Source organism: Rhipicephalus sanguineus, chromosome 8, assembly GCF_013339695.2.
Source record: "Rhipicephalus sanguineus isolate Rsan-2018 chromosome 8, BIME_Rsan_1.4, whole genome shotgun sequence".
NCBI lineage: Eukaryota > Metazoa > Arthropoda > Arachnida > Ixodida > Ixodidae > Rhipicephalus > Rhipicephalus sanguineus.
The window spans coordinates 22,076,708-22,091,438 of NC_051183.1; the positions used below are offsets into that span (position 1 = coordinate 22,076,708).

Genomic DNA, 14,731 nt, shown 5'->3' on the forward strand with positions numbered 1-14,731 from the left:
ATCAGTACAAAATGCCTAGCTTACTATGGAAAGAGAAGTGTAACGAATCTTGCACGGACTCGAATGTCATGAAGTAGTGTGCACACGCAGATGTCCAAATGAAAGTGTCATATCAATGCTTGCTGAATAATTGTTTTCTTTGCGTCAATCAATAGTTTCTAGAGAAAGTTTTCTTTGCATTACATCTGAGCCACTATGCGATCGATAGACCACTTTCTCTTTCACGTTGTAGAGTGCGCAGTACTCTAAATCATCTCAATTTATTTAAATAAATACCAAGTTGTGTGCTACTATTCATTTGGAAGTAGTGCACATAATAGCTGGCCAACTGAAAACAACATAATAATACAGAAATAGTTAAACTGGCCAATACATGTGTTTCTTGAGCACACAGGTCAACGAGATCGTATTAGAGTTCGCTAATATTTTTTGCATACAACTATAGCATGTACAAGGTAAAGCTGCACTTAAATACTGGAAATCTTCCTAACTGGAGTATTGTAGATTTTGTAAAATTTTTTGGACTTCCGTATAAAAAAAAATTACACCATTTCCCGCTAAAGCGAACCATGTGTGGATGCGAAGCAGCGGGGAGATGGTTAGCTTGAGCGGGAGATGGAGTAATTTTTTTTCTTGCGTCTTAGAGCCTGTGCCTTCCTCTGGCGTAGAATCAACACTGTCTTCTAGTCTACATCCAGCTCCCGCTGCGTAGAAATGCCGGCTTCCGAGGTATTCGACTCCCGCAAAGTCACAAGATCATGCGCGTCTGCCTCTCTGCAATTGGTGTCGTGGTGGGATTCTTCAGTGAGGGAAGGAGAGCACGAGCGCCCCGCGTCTAGAGCCACAGAAGCAGAGGCGGCCATCGGCCGCTCGTGCCACGTCCAGACGACGGAGGCGTCGCTGCTGCCTACTCGTCACAGGAGGGAATGAGGCGCGTGAAAGGGGGAGTGGAGAGGAGGTGTGTGGAGAGGGTTCGCACATGCGCAGTAAGGGTGGTCACGCCGCACACCACCACCGGATTGAACTCCGCCATAAGATGCTTCGCATCTAATAAATTAGCAATGAAGCACACTTACACAGCGTTTGTTCCACGTCTTGAGCGTCGGTGCTTTCCACCTTGTTACTGACTGTCGCCACGCGGACTACATATCGTTCCCCGGCAATCAGGTCGTCGATTTCAGCTGACGTTGAGTTGACAACGCCTGGAGGAAAAGAGACACAGAAGCGAAAGAAAACAAATAAACTGTTGTTCTTTTTATTGCAGATGAGAACCCACTGAGAATGACAACTGTGTGGTCGGGTGCCTTGGGACAGATATACAGGATTCAGTGAAGACAGCTATCTACAGGAGAATTCTCAACGGCTTGCATATGTAGGCACTGCTATTTTTTATTGGCTGGGCCACTTTCCCTTTGTCGCACCTAGAGATAATGAACACTTATACATAGAAATATTGGATATAACTATCTGAAGAAAGAAATTCCGGGCAATATGGATGTTCGAAGTGATGGGCTGTTGAAGATGAAATGTTGGTGGAGGCAACGTTATGACAACGGGATTCATTTTCATCAAAGAGTTGTCGTCCTGACAAAGAGAGGTGCTGCGGCCGAGACACTGGCTCAATTGACATTTCTAGTTAAAAACCGTAAATTCTCAGTAAGTTCTAATAACCTTTCCTCGTGCCTTTCTTGGCTTCATGGTCTGTTGTTCTTGCGTGGTGGTTATATCTAAATTCGGTTTTTACATCTACAATTGTATAGCAACTTTACAATGTGCACAACAAAACCATGAATTCCATACAATAAGAATGTACCACGAAGAATTTGGTAAGAAATACCAAATAATATTATAGCCGCACATGAAGCTAAGAGAAAAATATTTTTACCACGTATGCTTCACTTCTCGCAAGAGCTGATTCAGTGCTTTACTTACCGAATTCCCTCCAGTACGTAGATTCAATAGGACGATACCGGACAGCATAATGGTCAACCAAGGAGTTCGCTGGGGCATTCCACGTGAGTATTACGGTTGAGTTGCTAGCCTTCGCTATCTGCAGGTTTTGTGGAGGCCTAGGGGCTGCAAATGTCAAAGCAGTAGGATTAGTTACGCAATGCAACATTATATATTTGCTCCTAACTAGTAACTGACCACTGGTTAACCGTACAAGGAAATTAACTAAGCAAGGGTTGACATCTGGCCTTTTTGGTGCGATGTGTTCTTTATTTATCGCATAAACATTTTATAGACAAGATAACTAAGGGGCACACACAAGCACTCATGTGTGTCCTGTCCTTCTAAGTTGTATCTAAAAGGCCTTTGTACTAAACACTCCAACAATACACTGGATGGCTTGTGAAATGATGTCGACGCCTGCGCGACGTCAAAACTAATGCAAGCGAACACACAATCAAGACCACTTAGTTGAACATACTGTGTTCAATAATTCATTAAAAAAACACGATAGGCCGTTTTAGAAAGAAGGAACTGAGAATAATAAAATACCATATGGGAGACGTACAGAAGAAAGCAAAGATATTTTCAGCATCAGCCTATTATGACGTAATATGATGCCACAGATAATCGAAATGTCAGTAAAACTTGTGGTTGGGCTAGTTGGTGCATACTTCACGGAAGAAGACGACGTTATACACCAAAGAACAAAAAAGAAAACACGGAAAAGTAAATAGCCTACTGGCCTCGAGATCGAACAGAGTCGGCACCTAGCGGCGAACGGACGAAGCCCCGAAGTGTGGATGCCGGTGGCCCGCCGCCGCTCCAGCAGCAGCGTGTGTTGTGCTTGTTGTTCGAGAATTCACGATGTAAGTTGACGGGGATGATTTGATCGACTTTGAATAAACTCATTCTTTCCTTTTTGCAATGAAAGTTCGTAAAGTGAGTCGCTTTTTTGAGTATCAGTGCGAAAAGCATTTGTTTAATGCGACCGCACCGCATACGTACGCTTGTTTCTTTTCAACGTGTTGAGACTAACATATATAAATCGGTATCACAGTGCCCTTGACTCTGAACACAATTCTGGCTCACGTTGGGGAGTGTGTCACGTAAACGTGCGTTTATCGTCGATGGCGACAAAGTTGTTGCGACGGGCCACATCACTGAATTCAGTGTCGTCTCTTCTACGTGCTGCTCTGACGATGCCGCGCACGTTATCGCATTCATGCTCCAGCGTTCGGGGCTTAGCAAAAACCCAATGAAGTCTACGTCAAGTTGACTGACGAGAAAAAAAACAGCAGAATTGAACTGATCATGCCCTGCAGGATGCTAATAAAACCTCAAGTTGTTCGGGTATGGTTGGTCGCCGTTCGTACAGCAACTTGTTGTATCGCACCTTGCGATGCAGCTTCTGTTAATCAAATATACGCTACGGTAACTTCAACTAGTATATCAGGCCTCAATAATTTCTGGAATATCCATTTAAAAGATTCAGAGAACAAATATATCAGCACGAGCAGTGGCGATAAATTCGCTCGCGCGTATTTGTTCATCTCTTACACGGTCCGTCCGTTTCCGGCTCGCGGAACGACATTTTTCACTCTGTACGAGATCATGCACAAACTGGACGAGTTTCGGAGCTCATATTTATACTTCGGAACACCGAGAACGATTTTCTGGTAGTTGAGTAAGCACGACAAAAAACGCGCAATCTACAGCAAGGCTTGGTGACGCTCTCTTGAAAGGACTCGCATGTAGCGCGAAAAACGTTGCATTCACTGCGAATGTGGCGCACGAAGGGTCTAGAACAAATTCGAAACATGGAGAGTGGGATCATTTACTTTCGGAAGTACGCAAAAGCACAAGCAAATCATGACTGGCAAGCCTGGCCAAGCCGCCATGATCTTTCGCGGACTGCAATGGTGTTCACGCACGCAGCGCGCAGAAACTACGCATGCAAGAAGCATGAATGCACAGACTAAGAGTGATAAACGTGTTAGCATACTTGAATGAGCATCAAGACTTTCTGCCAGCGAACGTTTGAACCCACCGTGATCGAAGAGCTTTCTGCGCACCATCGGAAAGCGCCTTGCCGTTCCTACACCTGATAAGCCCCTATCGGCGTTGTTGCGCGTCGCCAGGACTGGTATGAAAGCTTATCTCTGGCTCTGTGCAATATGTGTGGCATTGCGGAAGCGAACAGTACTTCCTATAGGAAATGGAAACGTTTTCGACACTTACGCAGTGCAGAATGACGATATAGAAAGAGCAGCCCCGTACACTTCTACGCCCCGCACGGTCGACGTATGCACAGTAACGCAGCCGCGGTGCTGGCTCTTATAGGTCGATCTCGCGGCCAATCAAGTGTCTTCGTGCATATCCATTGTAGTTCCCTAATAGTAGCGTATTGCATATTGTAACCATGCCTCTGTGTATGTTTTGTCTTTTGTGTCATTGACTTTCTAGCATTTCGGTGTCGTGACTAACGAATTCGGAATCGGCACTTACAGCTCGTGTCGAAATTGAGGGACTACTGAAAAAAGTTTCTGGGCGTTTTACTGCTTTGTCGAGTCATTTGTTATTCCTAGACCGCTCCTCTTTATATCGAAAGTCAAAGGAAAAGAGTAGCCGGTGTAAACATCTACTTAAACACATTCATAAAAAAAAATTATGCGTGGCTTTAAGTTACTTAACGTCGTAAAGGCCAATATACAGCGCGACTGAGAGGAAGCCTCAGTGATGAAATGCAAAGGGATGCAGAGAAAGGCGAAGACGGGCATGGCATAGCGCGGAAGGAACCTCCTCTCCGCTTGACGACCTGCATGTCTCTAACCTCGAACTCGTCTCCGCTGTACTATGCCATACTCTCCTTCCTCCTCATTTCCCCATAATTCCTTTTTTTTCTTCTTCTTCATCTTTGTTACAAATGTATCAGTTTTGGTGAAATAAACCAAATCTCAAATCTCGTCCTCATCCTCACTTCCCTTTTCCACCCCTTGATATGTTATACTATAGGGAGCTTGCACGAACGGCGGCGACGCTATGCACTCTGGGTAGGCAGCCATTTTTTTGTCAGAGCCGACCGCGGAGTTCAGTGGCGCAGTCGTGTTTGCGAGCGTTGGCGTAGCTTGCAGGTGTGATCAAGAGCGAGCGCGACGCTAATTCAACTCCAAGGAGCGTCGTGCACGATGCCAGCTACACTGGAAGACTACACCGCAACGTTGTGCCAAAAAGACCGCGAGCGGTAGGAAGAAAAGACGAGACTCTGCGGGTTGCACTCATACACGCTCCGTCGGACGACTGTGTAAGCGATGTGAACTTGTGGCCGCGCGTCGACATCTCCGATGTTCACGAATTTCTCGTTTTGAGGACGAGGTTTATTACCGGGGAACAGCTGAAGTCGTGAAAGGCCCTCGAGGGCCACTTTAGGAGTCGCTGGGAGCCGTGGGCGAAGAAAGTCGCCGCCGACACCGTGATCGTCGTCACTCAAGTAAGACGTGTTAATTATTTGACTTTTTCGTAGGTGCTGATGTTTATTTCTCTGCGCTGACTTGCGTCGGCTTTACGACAGATCCGCATTAACCCCTACTCACCAAGAGCTTACGGGAAGGTGCCGTTAAATTTACGCTACACTTGGCGTAAATGAGAAATCTCAGAGGAGCATCGAGGCAAGAACAAGGAAGCAAAACATGTGTGTAAAACAGTACGCTTATTGAACTGGTCGAATCACAGCATTAGCACCTACGAAAAAGTCAAATAATTAACATGTCTTACTTGAGTGACGACGATCACGGTGTCGGCGGCGACTTTCTTCGCCCATGGCTCCCAGCCACTCGTAACTGTGGCCCTCGAGGGCCTTTCTCGACTTCAGCTGTTCCCCGGTAATAAAACTCGTCCTCAAAACGAGAAATTCGTGAATATCGGCGATGTCGACGCGCGGCCACAAGTCCACATCGCTTACACAGTCGTCCGACGGAGCGTGAATGGGTGCAGCCCGTAGAGTCTCGTCTTTTCTTCGTACCGCTCGCGGTCTTTTCGGCACAGCGTTGGGGTGTAGTCTTCCAGTGTAGCTGACATCGTGCACGACGCTTCTTGGAGTTGAATTTGCGTCGCGCTCGCTCTTGATCACACCTGCTAGCTACGCCAACGCTTGCAAACACGACTGCGCCACTGCACTCCGCGGTCGGCTATGACAAAAAAATGGCTGCCTACCCAGAGTGCATAGCGTCGCCGCCGTTCGTGCAAGCTCCCTATACATGGCTATACTGTTCGTTTACCCTCTCTCCTCCTCCTCATCCTCCTTCGCTATATATGCTGCGTACATTAACAGACCCGCTTGAGTTCGGCTTTAACAGCGACAAGAACTCACCGACTGTCTGGTAGTACGAGTGCGGCTCGGACCAGAGGCCGTGGCTGACGGCGTACACGCGGATCTGGTAGCTGGCGCCCGGGTACAGGTTGTTGAGCAGGAGCCAGTTCTGGCGCGTGTCCTCCTGGCGCCGCTCGCCGGTGTCGTTACGCACGTAGACGACCGCAAAAGAGTCCTGGCGGCTCGTCACGTCAGACTTCCACGAAACGTTCATGTGCTGACCAACCGGCTCCAGCGCCTCGATCACAGGAGACGCCGGACCTGCGATGAAGGAGTGACGATATCGTATCATCTGGTAAAACTTGCTGTTCAAACCCTCTCTGTGATAGCAAGTGACTGAAAAACACCCATCAGGCCCGTAGCCAGGAACTTTTTTCGGGGGGGGGGGCACTTGCTGAAAACCTTGACTATTTGAGAAAAACACCTATTGTCATTATTTATTTGCGGTAAAACACTCCCTCCATCAATATTTCGGAAGAAGGGGGAGGGGGGCTAGAGCCCCCCCCCCTCCCCCATTCTTCTAACTCCCACTCAAAACTAACTCCGAGGTTTTGAGTGGGCCTAACTTCCACTCAAAACCTCGGAGCGGGTATGGTTTGCAGGACAGCCCTATAACCATTATATCCTGTAATGCGCCGCCATCCGAGCTTCTGCAGGTTTAACCTGGTCACCTGCTCACGCTGGCCTCATCGGCAATAAAACGGCCCACGCAAGTGCTCGAGTTTTCACGAACCGAGCGTAGGCTAGTTTAGGGGGCGGTTCAGACGCCAGTAATGACCCTTCAGCATAAACCACCAAATGCAGATTACTTACATATCCCAACATTTGCGGGCATTACCGCCGAGGTCGTGGAACCCTCCCACATTTAACGCGTCGGTCGTCACGCACACGCGAAGTGCTACGGCGTAAACTAGAAACTCGAGTTTTTCTCTGCCCTGCCTTACGTCAGCAAATGCACGCGGGAACCCCTGAAACACAAAAACCTCTGTAAAACGTTTTAGAGATGTTTTATAGAGGTTTTGTGTTCCATGGAAATATACCCTAGCTTAGCCTGCAAGTTTTGTCCTGCTAGTAGAACGGACCTAAACCACATTATGTGGCAATGCAAAGACCACTCGCCTCCCCCTAACCTTTGTAGAGTTTTATGTATCCTGGAGCACAGGGAGGCTACCATGCGCAGCTGCAAACCCGAATTTCAGGCTGCCATCCTTAGGTGATAGAAGAGGTCTACCGCGGGTAGGATAACCTCCCTCGCCTTCTTGTAGCAGCTCCTTTTCCCTTTAAGATGTAATAAGCGATGTTGTTCCTCTCTCGTCAAGAATTTTTGAAACAACAACCACAACATGAATATCATCTTTAGTTCTGCTTCAAGTACAAACATTACGAAGGATAATTTACACAGGGTAGTGCGAGTCACTGCGGCGGATTGCGTACGGCAAAAGACAGCAGAAGGCCCTTACAGAAAACTCTGCCTCAGAAGCTGCTATTGATATAAATTAGAATGAAGTAATTAAATCCTTTTTATCAGCATTCCTTTCACTAAATTCGATCAAAATTGATGTTAAGCAAAAGCGAAAGTTCAGCATTTTTTCATAGTTAGCTTGAGTTAGCAAGAGCGCCAAGCTTACCATTTGCAACGAGCAATGTTTGGTAGACCGTGAATGTTTATTTTTTCACGAATTGTTCAATATCACAAAGGTTTAAAACAATCGCAAGTATCAAGATTACTATTAGCAGTAGGTTACGGCACTCATAAACTCTGTCGTTTGAAACATATAAAAGGTACAAAACCGCCTGAAACGTAGAAATCCAGCTGTTATCCTTTGGCCTACTACTTTCGCTGCAGCAATGTGCTGTCTACGGCAAAAATAAAATTTGACTGATTGATTCATACAAGTGACGTCATCGTGGACTTACGTGTCGACTGGTACGTGAAGACTGGCTTGCTCGGTACACCCTTGCTGACGGCGACAACGCTGATGGAGTAGTTGCGGCCTTGCAAAAGGCCCTTCAGCAGAACTGAGTTGTTCTTCACTGTCTCCAGACTGTCGCTGTTGAAGGACTCCAGTTCATTGTAACGAACCTACAGAGAAAAACGAATTGTGAACCTTTGTTTGTTCCACCTGCACGTTGAGTTGGACGTTTTACTGAACCTTAATAAACGAACCTACAGAGAAAAACGAATTGTGAACCTTTGTTTGTTCCACCTGCACGTTGAGTTGGACGTTTTACTGAACCTTAATCGGACAAGCACTTCTCTTTTACGTAATAATACCAGTAATAGATTTTTATCATTATGATAAAAATTTATTGTTGTTACGTTGTTATGACAATGAAGTTCTGTCCGCGGCAAGTTATCATGTACGTGTGTACCGAGCGCTAATGAAATATTCATAAGAGCCACTGCCGAAGGCAACAAGAAATTACGAATGTTTCTACTTTTGCACCGAATGGAAACGTTTTCAGATCAGTTACAGATTTAAAAAACAAGTTTCGAAATTATGACTGCAGTGTCTGACGCCACTGCATCTCTAGGACTCACCATGTAGGCATCCTGAAGGCTTGCATTATTAGGTTTCCATCGCACCAGGATTTCACCAGCATCACCGTAGGTTGCATTCAAATCCTCCACAGGCAAAGGATCTGCATCATGCGCAAGACTTCATGAAACAGCTGTGCTAGCCAAGAAGTCCTATCGAGTCTTGCCTAAAGTGACTCACAGTCAAGGTCGTTAAATAACTTTTTTTAACTAATTTTAGCCAATTCATTTTAGTCACTGCTTCACTGTTAAGTGAGGAATTTCACTGCGTGTATTCGTGTCTTTGAATAAAGCGTTCATCCTTTTAAACAGCTAGCTGGTTTCGACTGAATGTTTCCTAACAGCGTAACACACTTAAAACTAGCTAGCTCAGTTCATAACCTTTACTGGTTTGTTTCATTCGTACTTGACACTTATGCATATCGTATTGGTAGAGTCAAACCTCATAGCGAAGCAGCGGTCGGACATAAGAATGACTTCATTATATACGGAAATTCCTTATGAACGTATATTCGCAACACTGTATTAATGCTGAGTAATACTTGTTGCTGGGCGATTAGGCTCCTACTTCTTCGTTGAGTCTGTTTCCTAGTTTGCTGCTAATATGTATCCATTTGATGTCAATAAAGCTCGCCCAGCAACAAGTCTTACTGTATAATGGCAAGATTATTATCATTACTTCTTCGCAACCGATTATTTGTTATATCCATATTCAGTATATCACAGTTTCACTGTATTTGAATGAAACATAGTTTTGTTTTTTGCCTCACCAAGTTTTGGAATACACACGTCGCCCTGTCGCGTTGAGCAGCGTTCTAAGTGATAAAATTTCAAGGAAAGCTTGGCTTAGCAGTGAACTTCAGGAAGATCGTAAATATTCTGCGATCAGGGAGGAAAGTAAACATGAAAAATTTGACTGAAGAAAATTGTAAGAATAGACAAGCAAATAAGCCGGCGGACTGGGCGATCATAAGTTAAAGCATGTTGCAATTGTATTTCGCAAAACCGGTTACATTTAATAACTCCTTCGTGTCAGAAAGTAACAGAATGCACTGTAGTGACCATGTTCTTACATCGAGCAAGTAGTTGAGCTAGAACAAGTGCTTCACTTAAACGTCATTGTTGTGAAGTTTATTATTAATTTATTTATTGCTTATTAATTTCATACTTCTTGTATTTTAATAAGACAATCATTAGAGAAAGTAGGTAATGTTTTGACGGGCGAAAATTTGAGCCGAGCGACACTTCCGTGCCGAACAATTAACTAGCTAGAAGTCTAGGATCGAGTTAAAGGGACACTGAAGAGGAAAAAAAAAAACGATGCTTCTCGTATTAATAAATTAATCTTTCACAATACCAAAGTCACCACGCTTGCTGCGAGAACACGCTTGGTAAGTGAGAAAACGCGCAAAAAGAAATGCGTGCGGCGACGCCATCTTGAAATCCCCGCACCAAACGCCGTGACGTCATAGATTTTGACGGCGTCTATTAGGACCTACGTAGTTATTAATAAGTAAAAATGAAGTGCAGTGTCCTCTGAGGGGGCTATAGACTTAACATACCAAGTTTCAGGAAATTTTGTTGGGCCAATGTCGCTAAAATACGGAAAATACACTTTGAACTACATGACGTCACGCGCGGAGATTTCGGCGCGAAGTTTAAAAATGAGACCTTGATCTGGATTTTCTCTTGTATTATTGAGCCTGTGATGGTGAAATTAAGGACAGTAGAGTTTTCCGAGTATAATTTATCAGTATAAACAGACTCATCGTTCCACTTTAGTGTCCATTCAAGTAGCTATACTTACGAGTGGTGACGTTTCCCATGACAGGCCAGCTGGCCACATTACCGCTGACCGTCTTGACCATGACCTCGTAGGTGCGGCCGGGTTCCAGGTCTTGGTCGAAGTTGGCCACGCGCTCCTCATCTCTGCCCACAATCTGCCTGAGCGAGTGCTGCATGCTCAGGGCTACCTGGTAGCGGTCGAACTCGGAGAACGACTTGGGAGGGGACCAGGACACTTCGAACGACCTGGAGGTCACCTTCTCCTTGTTGAAGGTCACGTTGGATGGGGGGAGGGGAACTGAGTAGGTGTAAAAAGAAAGAAAGAAAGAGATAACATTAAAGCTAGGACGTTTATTACATGTAATAACTGGCACACTTATTTTATTAAACGTATAAAGTTAAATGTATCCTTTGTTAAACGCATAGATATTAAAGGAGCACTGACACCAAAATTTTTTGTTGCGATAAGTAGCTAACGACCCGCTTATCACGGCTGTAAAGCTCGTTTGCTCGAGCGCGCGACCGTTAATTATTTGAAGACGGTTTTATAGCGCCCAGTCGCAGTTTCGGTTTCAGAGAGCGCCGAGGGAGGCGGGACCCAGAGTGGCTACGTGAGCACACAAAACCGCGTGCATATGAGCACCGCGTCGACAACTATTTTCAACGAAGGCTTCCTGGGTGCTGCTTATAGTGAACTAGAGTATATTCTAGTTCACTATAGTGCTGCTACAATGCCCTCTGAGACGTTGTAAATATGCGTGACCCCTCCAAGACGCACTGCCGAGGCGAGGACACCAGCTTTTGTACTCCCGTGCAAGTCTCCCCTTCTTTCCGTTGAAAAGGTCTGCTGGGAGAGAGCGCCCGCAACAATCGTAGCAGCCAACGCAAACTCGTGACGCAGGTGGCGGTTGGTTGTTTACAAGAACACCAAAGGCGCACGTTTCGCGTGCAGTGGCGCGACGCGCACTTTAAACGTGATTTTAAATATGTTCTAGGCTATATTATCCGTTGATATTTCGTAGATTATGCGTGTGTGTCCACACAAATCCATCCCACAGGTTATGTCGCCTTCGAAATTTTGTGTCAGTGCTCCTTTAAATGTTCGTGGCAATGCTTGACGCCAGCTACTCCTCTTCCATTGCGTAATAGTTGCCGTCGCAAAGTAGAGAACAAGCACAAAGCTGTACAAAGATACATGGTAGAACATTAACGCGCTCAGGCCCAGGTCTTCAATAAAAAAAAAAAACGTGCACTCAACTCAAAAGTTTATAAAACACAAGTATTCACATAAATGAAATGTGCAAACATAACATAAAAGTTCGATAAGATGTTGTCCCAGCCGATCATAAGTCACTTGTAAATTGTCTCTATAGAGCCGCACTTTACTTGCAACAGTCATTTCTGCACGAAGAATTTTTCACAAACGCGCAAATACAAGAAACATGTAACCAAGAATACCGTTTGATAACAATGCTGGCAAAATTTTTATCAAATCTAATACCTTTGTGACATTTTTGATAGCACTCTTCATTGGTTATTGACTTCTGGAAAAATCGCGATGTGTTCGCTTTTCCGATCTATGTTTATATTCATTTTGTCATGTATGGCTGGTTTTCCGTATGTGTGTACTCGGGTCATCGGCGCCTTTTCAGGCTTTCTGTGCCTTTACGCCGATCCCCTAGGCAACTATGTATACTGGTTGTCTGAAACAAATGTGAATGAATGAAAGATCCTTGAACACGGGGTGTTGCTGGAGTCAACGTTTTGACAGGGGGTCTTGTCTTTCTTCAAGGCAGAAAGCTGCTGGCTTGAAGACAAGACTACTTGCCGAAACGTTGCCTACAGTCCCACCCCCTCTCCAAGGATTTTTCATCGCTTCAAGCTGCCATCTTGCCTTGAACTTCTGCTTTATTTGGACAGCTAGGAGTCTAGGACTATAGGCATTCGAAGACATGAAGTGAGAAGTTTCGGGATTGAGTGTCAGCGTATGGAACGTTTTAGCACACCCTTACATAGAGGACCTTGCATTGTACTCTCCAATAGCACTGTCATGATTGAGTACAATGTTAATGCAAGTAAATCCCCAGTTGCAGAACCGAGACATCATCCAGGAAAATGAAGTAGGTGTCGCAAAATAGAAAGTCTGAGTTAAACGAACCGTGTTAGGATATTGCCGATACAACATACACCACAGAGCTGTAACGTCCCCAGGATGAAGCCGTACCACTCATAGCTGAATGCAAGTTGCAAACTCTGTAGTGCAGAGCCTGCCCTCAGCCCCATTGTCCTTCCTTTTCTCGAATCTTTTGTTTTCGCCTTGTACTGTTTAATCCGTCGCTAAGTTTTGTGGCGCTAGCTCTCACTCTTCTTTAGAGCTGCTTCATCAAGACAATGCCTGCTTTTTGTTTTGTTTTTTGTGGGTAGAGGGTAATGCGACGCTCATAAGGCGGTAGAGGTTGATTAGGAAGATGTTCGTGGCTGCTGTGGCCGAAAGGGAAAAAAAAAGGGTTTCGCTCTGAGTTGACTGTTTGTCATTTCCTCTCACGACAATATGTTACACCAGACAGAGTTGTGACAAACCAATTCCAGATATGCATGACTTTCGTTTTCAACTTGACGAGGGCGTTTTCGACGAGCACTAAGAGTCCTCCGGTGACGAACCACTCACCGGTTCTGTACTGCGCCTCTGTGGGTGCGCTGATCTGCGTCTGGCTGATGGTCTGCACCGAGATGTTGTATGCCCTACCAGGCACGAGACCATAGAAGGGGGCTTGTGCCGGACCGGGTGGCTCACCTTCTTTGTCGACGTAGAGGATGGACTGAGACGCATCCTCTGGCGTGATGCTTACCTGTGCGATTTCATTAAACATAAGCCCACTACGTTTACAGCTATTGCACAACATAGCGACCAGTTACTGTTCGTACCTAAAGGCACTAGCTCACTCACCAAATACTGATCGAAAATGCCAGAGGGGTAGGGCGGCTGCCACAGCACCAAGAGTGTAGTTTCATTTCGGAACCACACTATGAAACGGCCAGGGGCATTGGGTTCTGGAAAGAAAAGCATGAATTAACACATGAATCAATGTGAATTTTATTGAAAATGCTTATGTTTTGGCATTGTTGGTGGGCTAAGGGAATTGTGAAAACGCGTTCTTGGGCTAGTTGGTGTATGGTCTGCCAAAATTTGGAGGCACAAAGGAACGAGGCACCAGTCCTGTCATTTCTTGTCCTCGTTCCTTTGTGCCTCCAAATTTTTGTCAGAGTACGGGAATGATGTCGTGAACAATGTCTTCAGCTGACGATTCACGAAAAATTTGTAAGTCGGTTTTGCTGCAATGTTCTTTTCTAACCAAAGACTCTCGTTCACAGACAACTCTTCTCTGGCATTGTGCTTTCCCCTCCAACCGAATCTAGTGACAGAAAGCTAACTCCACAAATGCTCTTCAAGAATTACTATACAGACTTGTTATGCCTCATAATTACCACCTTTCCCAGCATGCGCGTGGTGACCCCTCTCACTGGGAATTGGAGAGAGAAACGTACAAAGAGCGAGAAAAGCGGTCTGTGAACGAGAGTTTCTCCATGGTTTAAAAAAAAAGCTTGCAGAAAAGCCCACCTGCAAATTTTTTTGCTGAATCGTAATGTTTTTGTATTCACAGCACTTACGTAACATCCGCAAGCCGTCTATAGGCGGTTACAAGACAAAAAAAAAAAAAAAGTGCGCTTCGCCCAATGAACAGCCGCAACGCCTGACCTTCACCTGTGAAAGACAGTTGTGCTAGCTGGTTTCCGCGCGATCCGTAACTACTTTTTCTCGGCTAATGTAAATACTGTACACAAACTAAGAGTTAGAGGTTCGTATTTACTACCTTAACATTTATTTGGCTGAACACCGATGTAAGGATCCCTGACGAAATTTGACAGGACATTCAAATTTGCGACCAAAAACCAGCAACACAATCGTTTGTCTGTACCGGGAACTCAACTATCTGAAACACTCGAGAAGTGCTTGACGTCACGAAAGTGAATAAGCGCTATTGGGTGGAGCATTTATGCATATTCTATGTGGGAGGGACAGCGATGGC

General features: G+C 45.3%; 1 protein-coding gene across 2 annotated transcripts in view; it reads right to left on the bottom strand.

Annotated features, from left to right (window-relative positions):
• The window catches only part of LOC119401542 (tyrosine-protein phosphatase 10D), a 188,610-nt gene that overhangs the window by 23,842 nt on the left and 150,037 nt on the right, over positions 1 to 14,731 (bottom strand). For both annotated transcript variants that reach the window (XM_049418787.1, XM_037668432.2), the window contains exons 4-11: positions 13,591 to 13,694; positions 13,312 to 13,492; positions 10,666 to 10,941; positions 8,862 to 8,962; positions 8,237 to 8,402; positions 6,320 to 6,580; positions 1,933 to 2,076; positions 1,077 to 1,202 (exon numbers count right to left, since the gene is read on the bottom strand). In XM_049418787.1, coding sequence (XP_049274744.1) covers positions 1,077 to 1,202; positions 1,933 to 2,076; positions 6,320 to 6,580; positions 8,237 to 8,402; positions 8,862 to 8,962; positions 10,666 to 10,941; positions 13,312 to 13,492; positions 13,591 to 13,694 — 1,359 coding nt within the window. The remainder of the gene's footprint in view (positions 1 to 1,076; positions 1,203 to 1,932; positions 2,077 to 6,319; positions 6,581 to 8,236; positions 8,403 to 8,861; positions 8,963 to 10,665; positions 10,942 to 13,311; positions 13,493 to 13,590; positions 13,695 to 14,731) is intronic.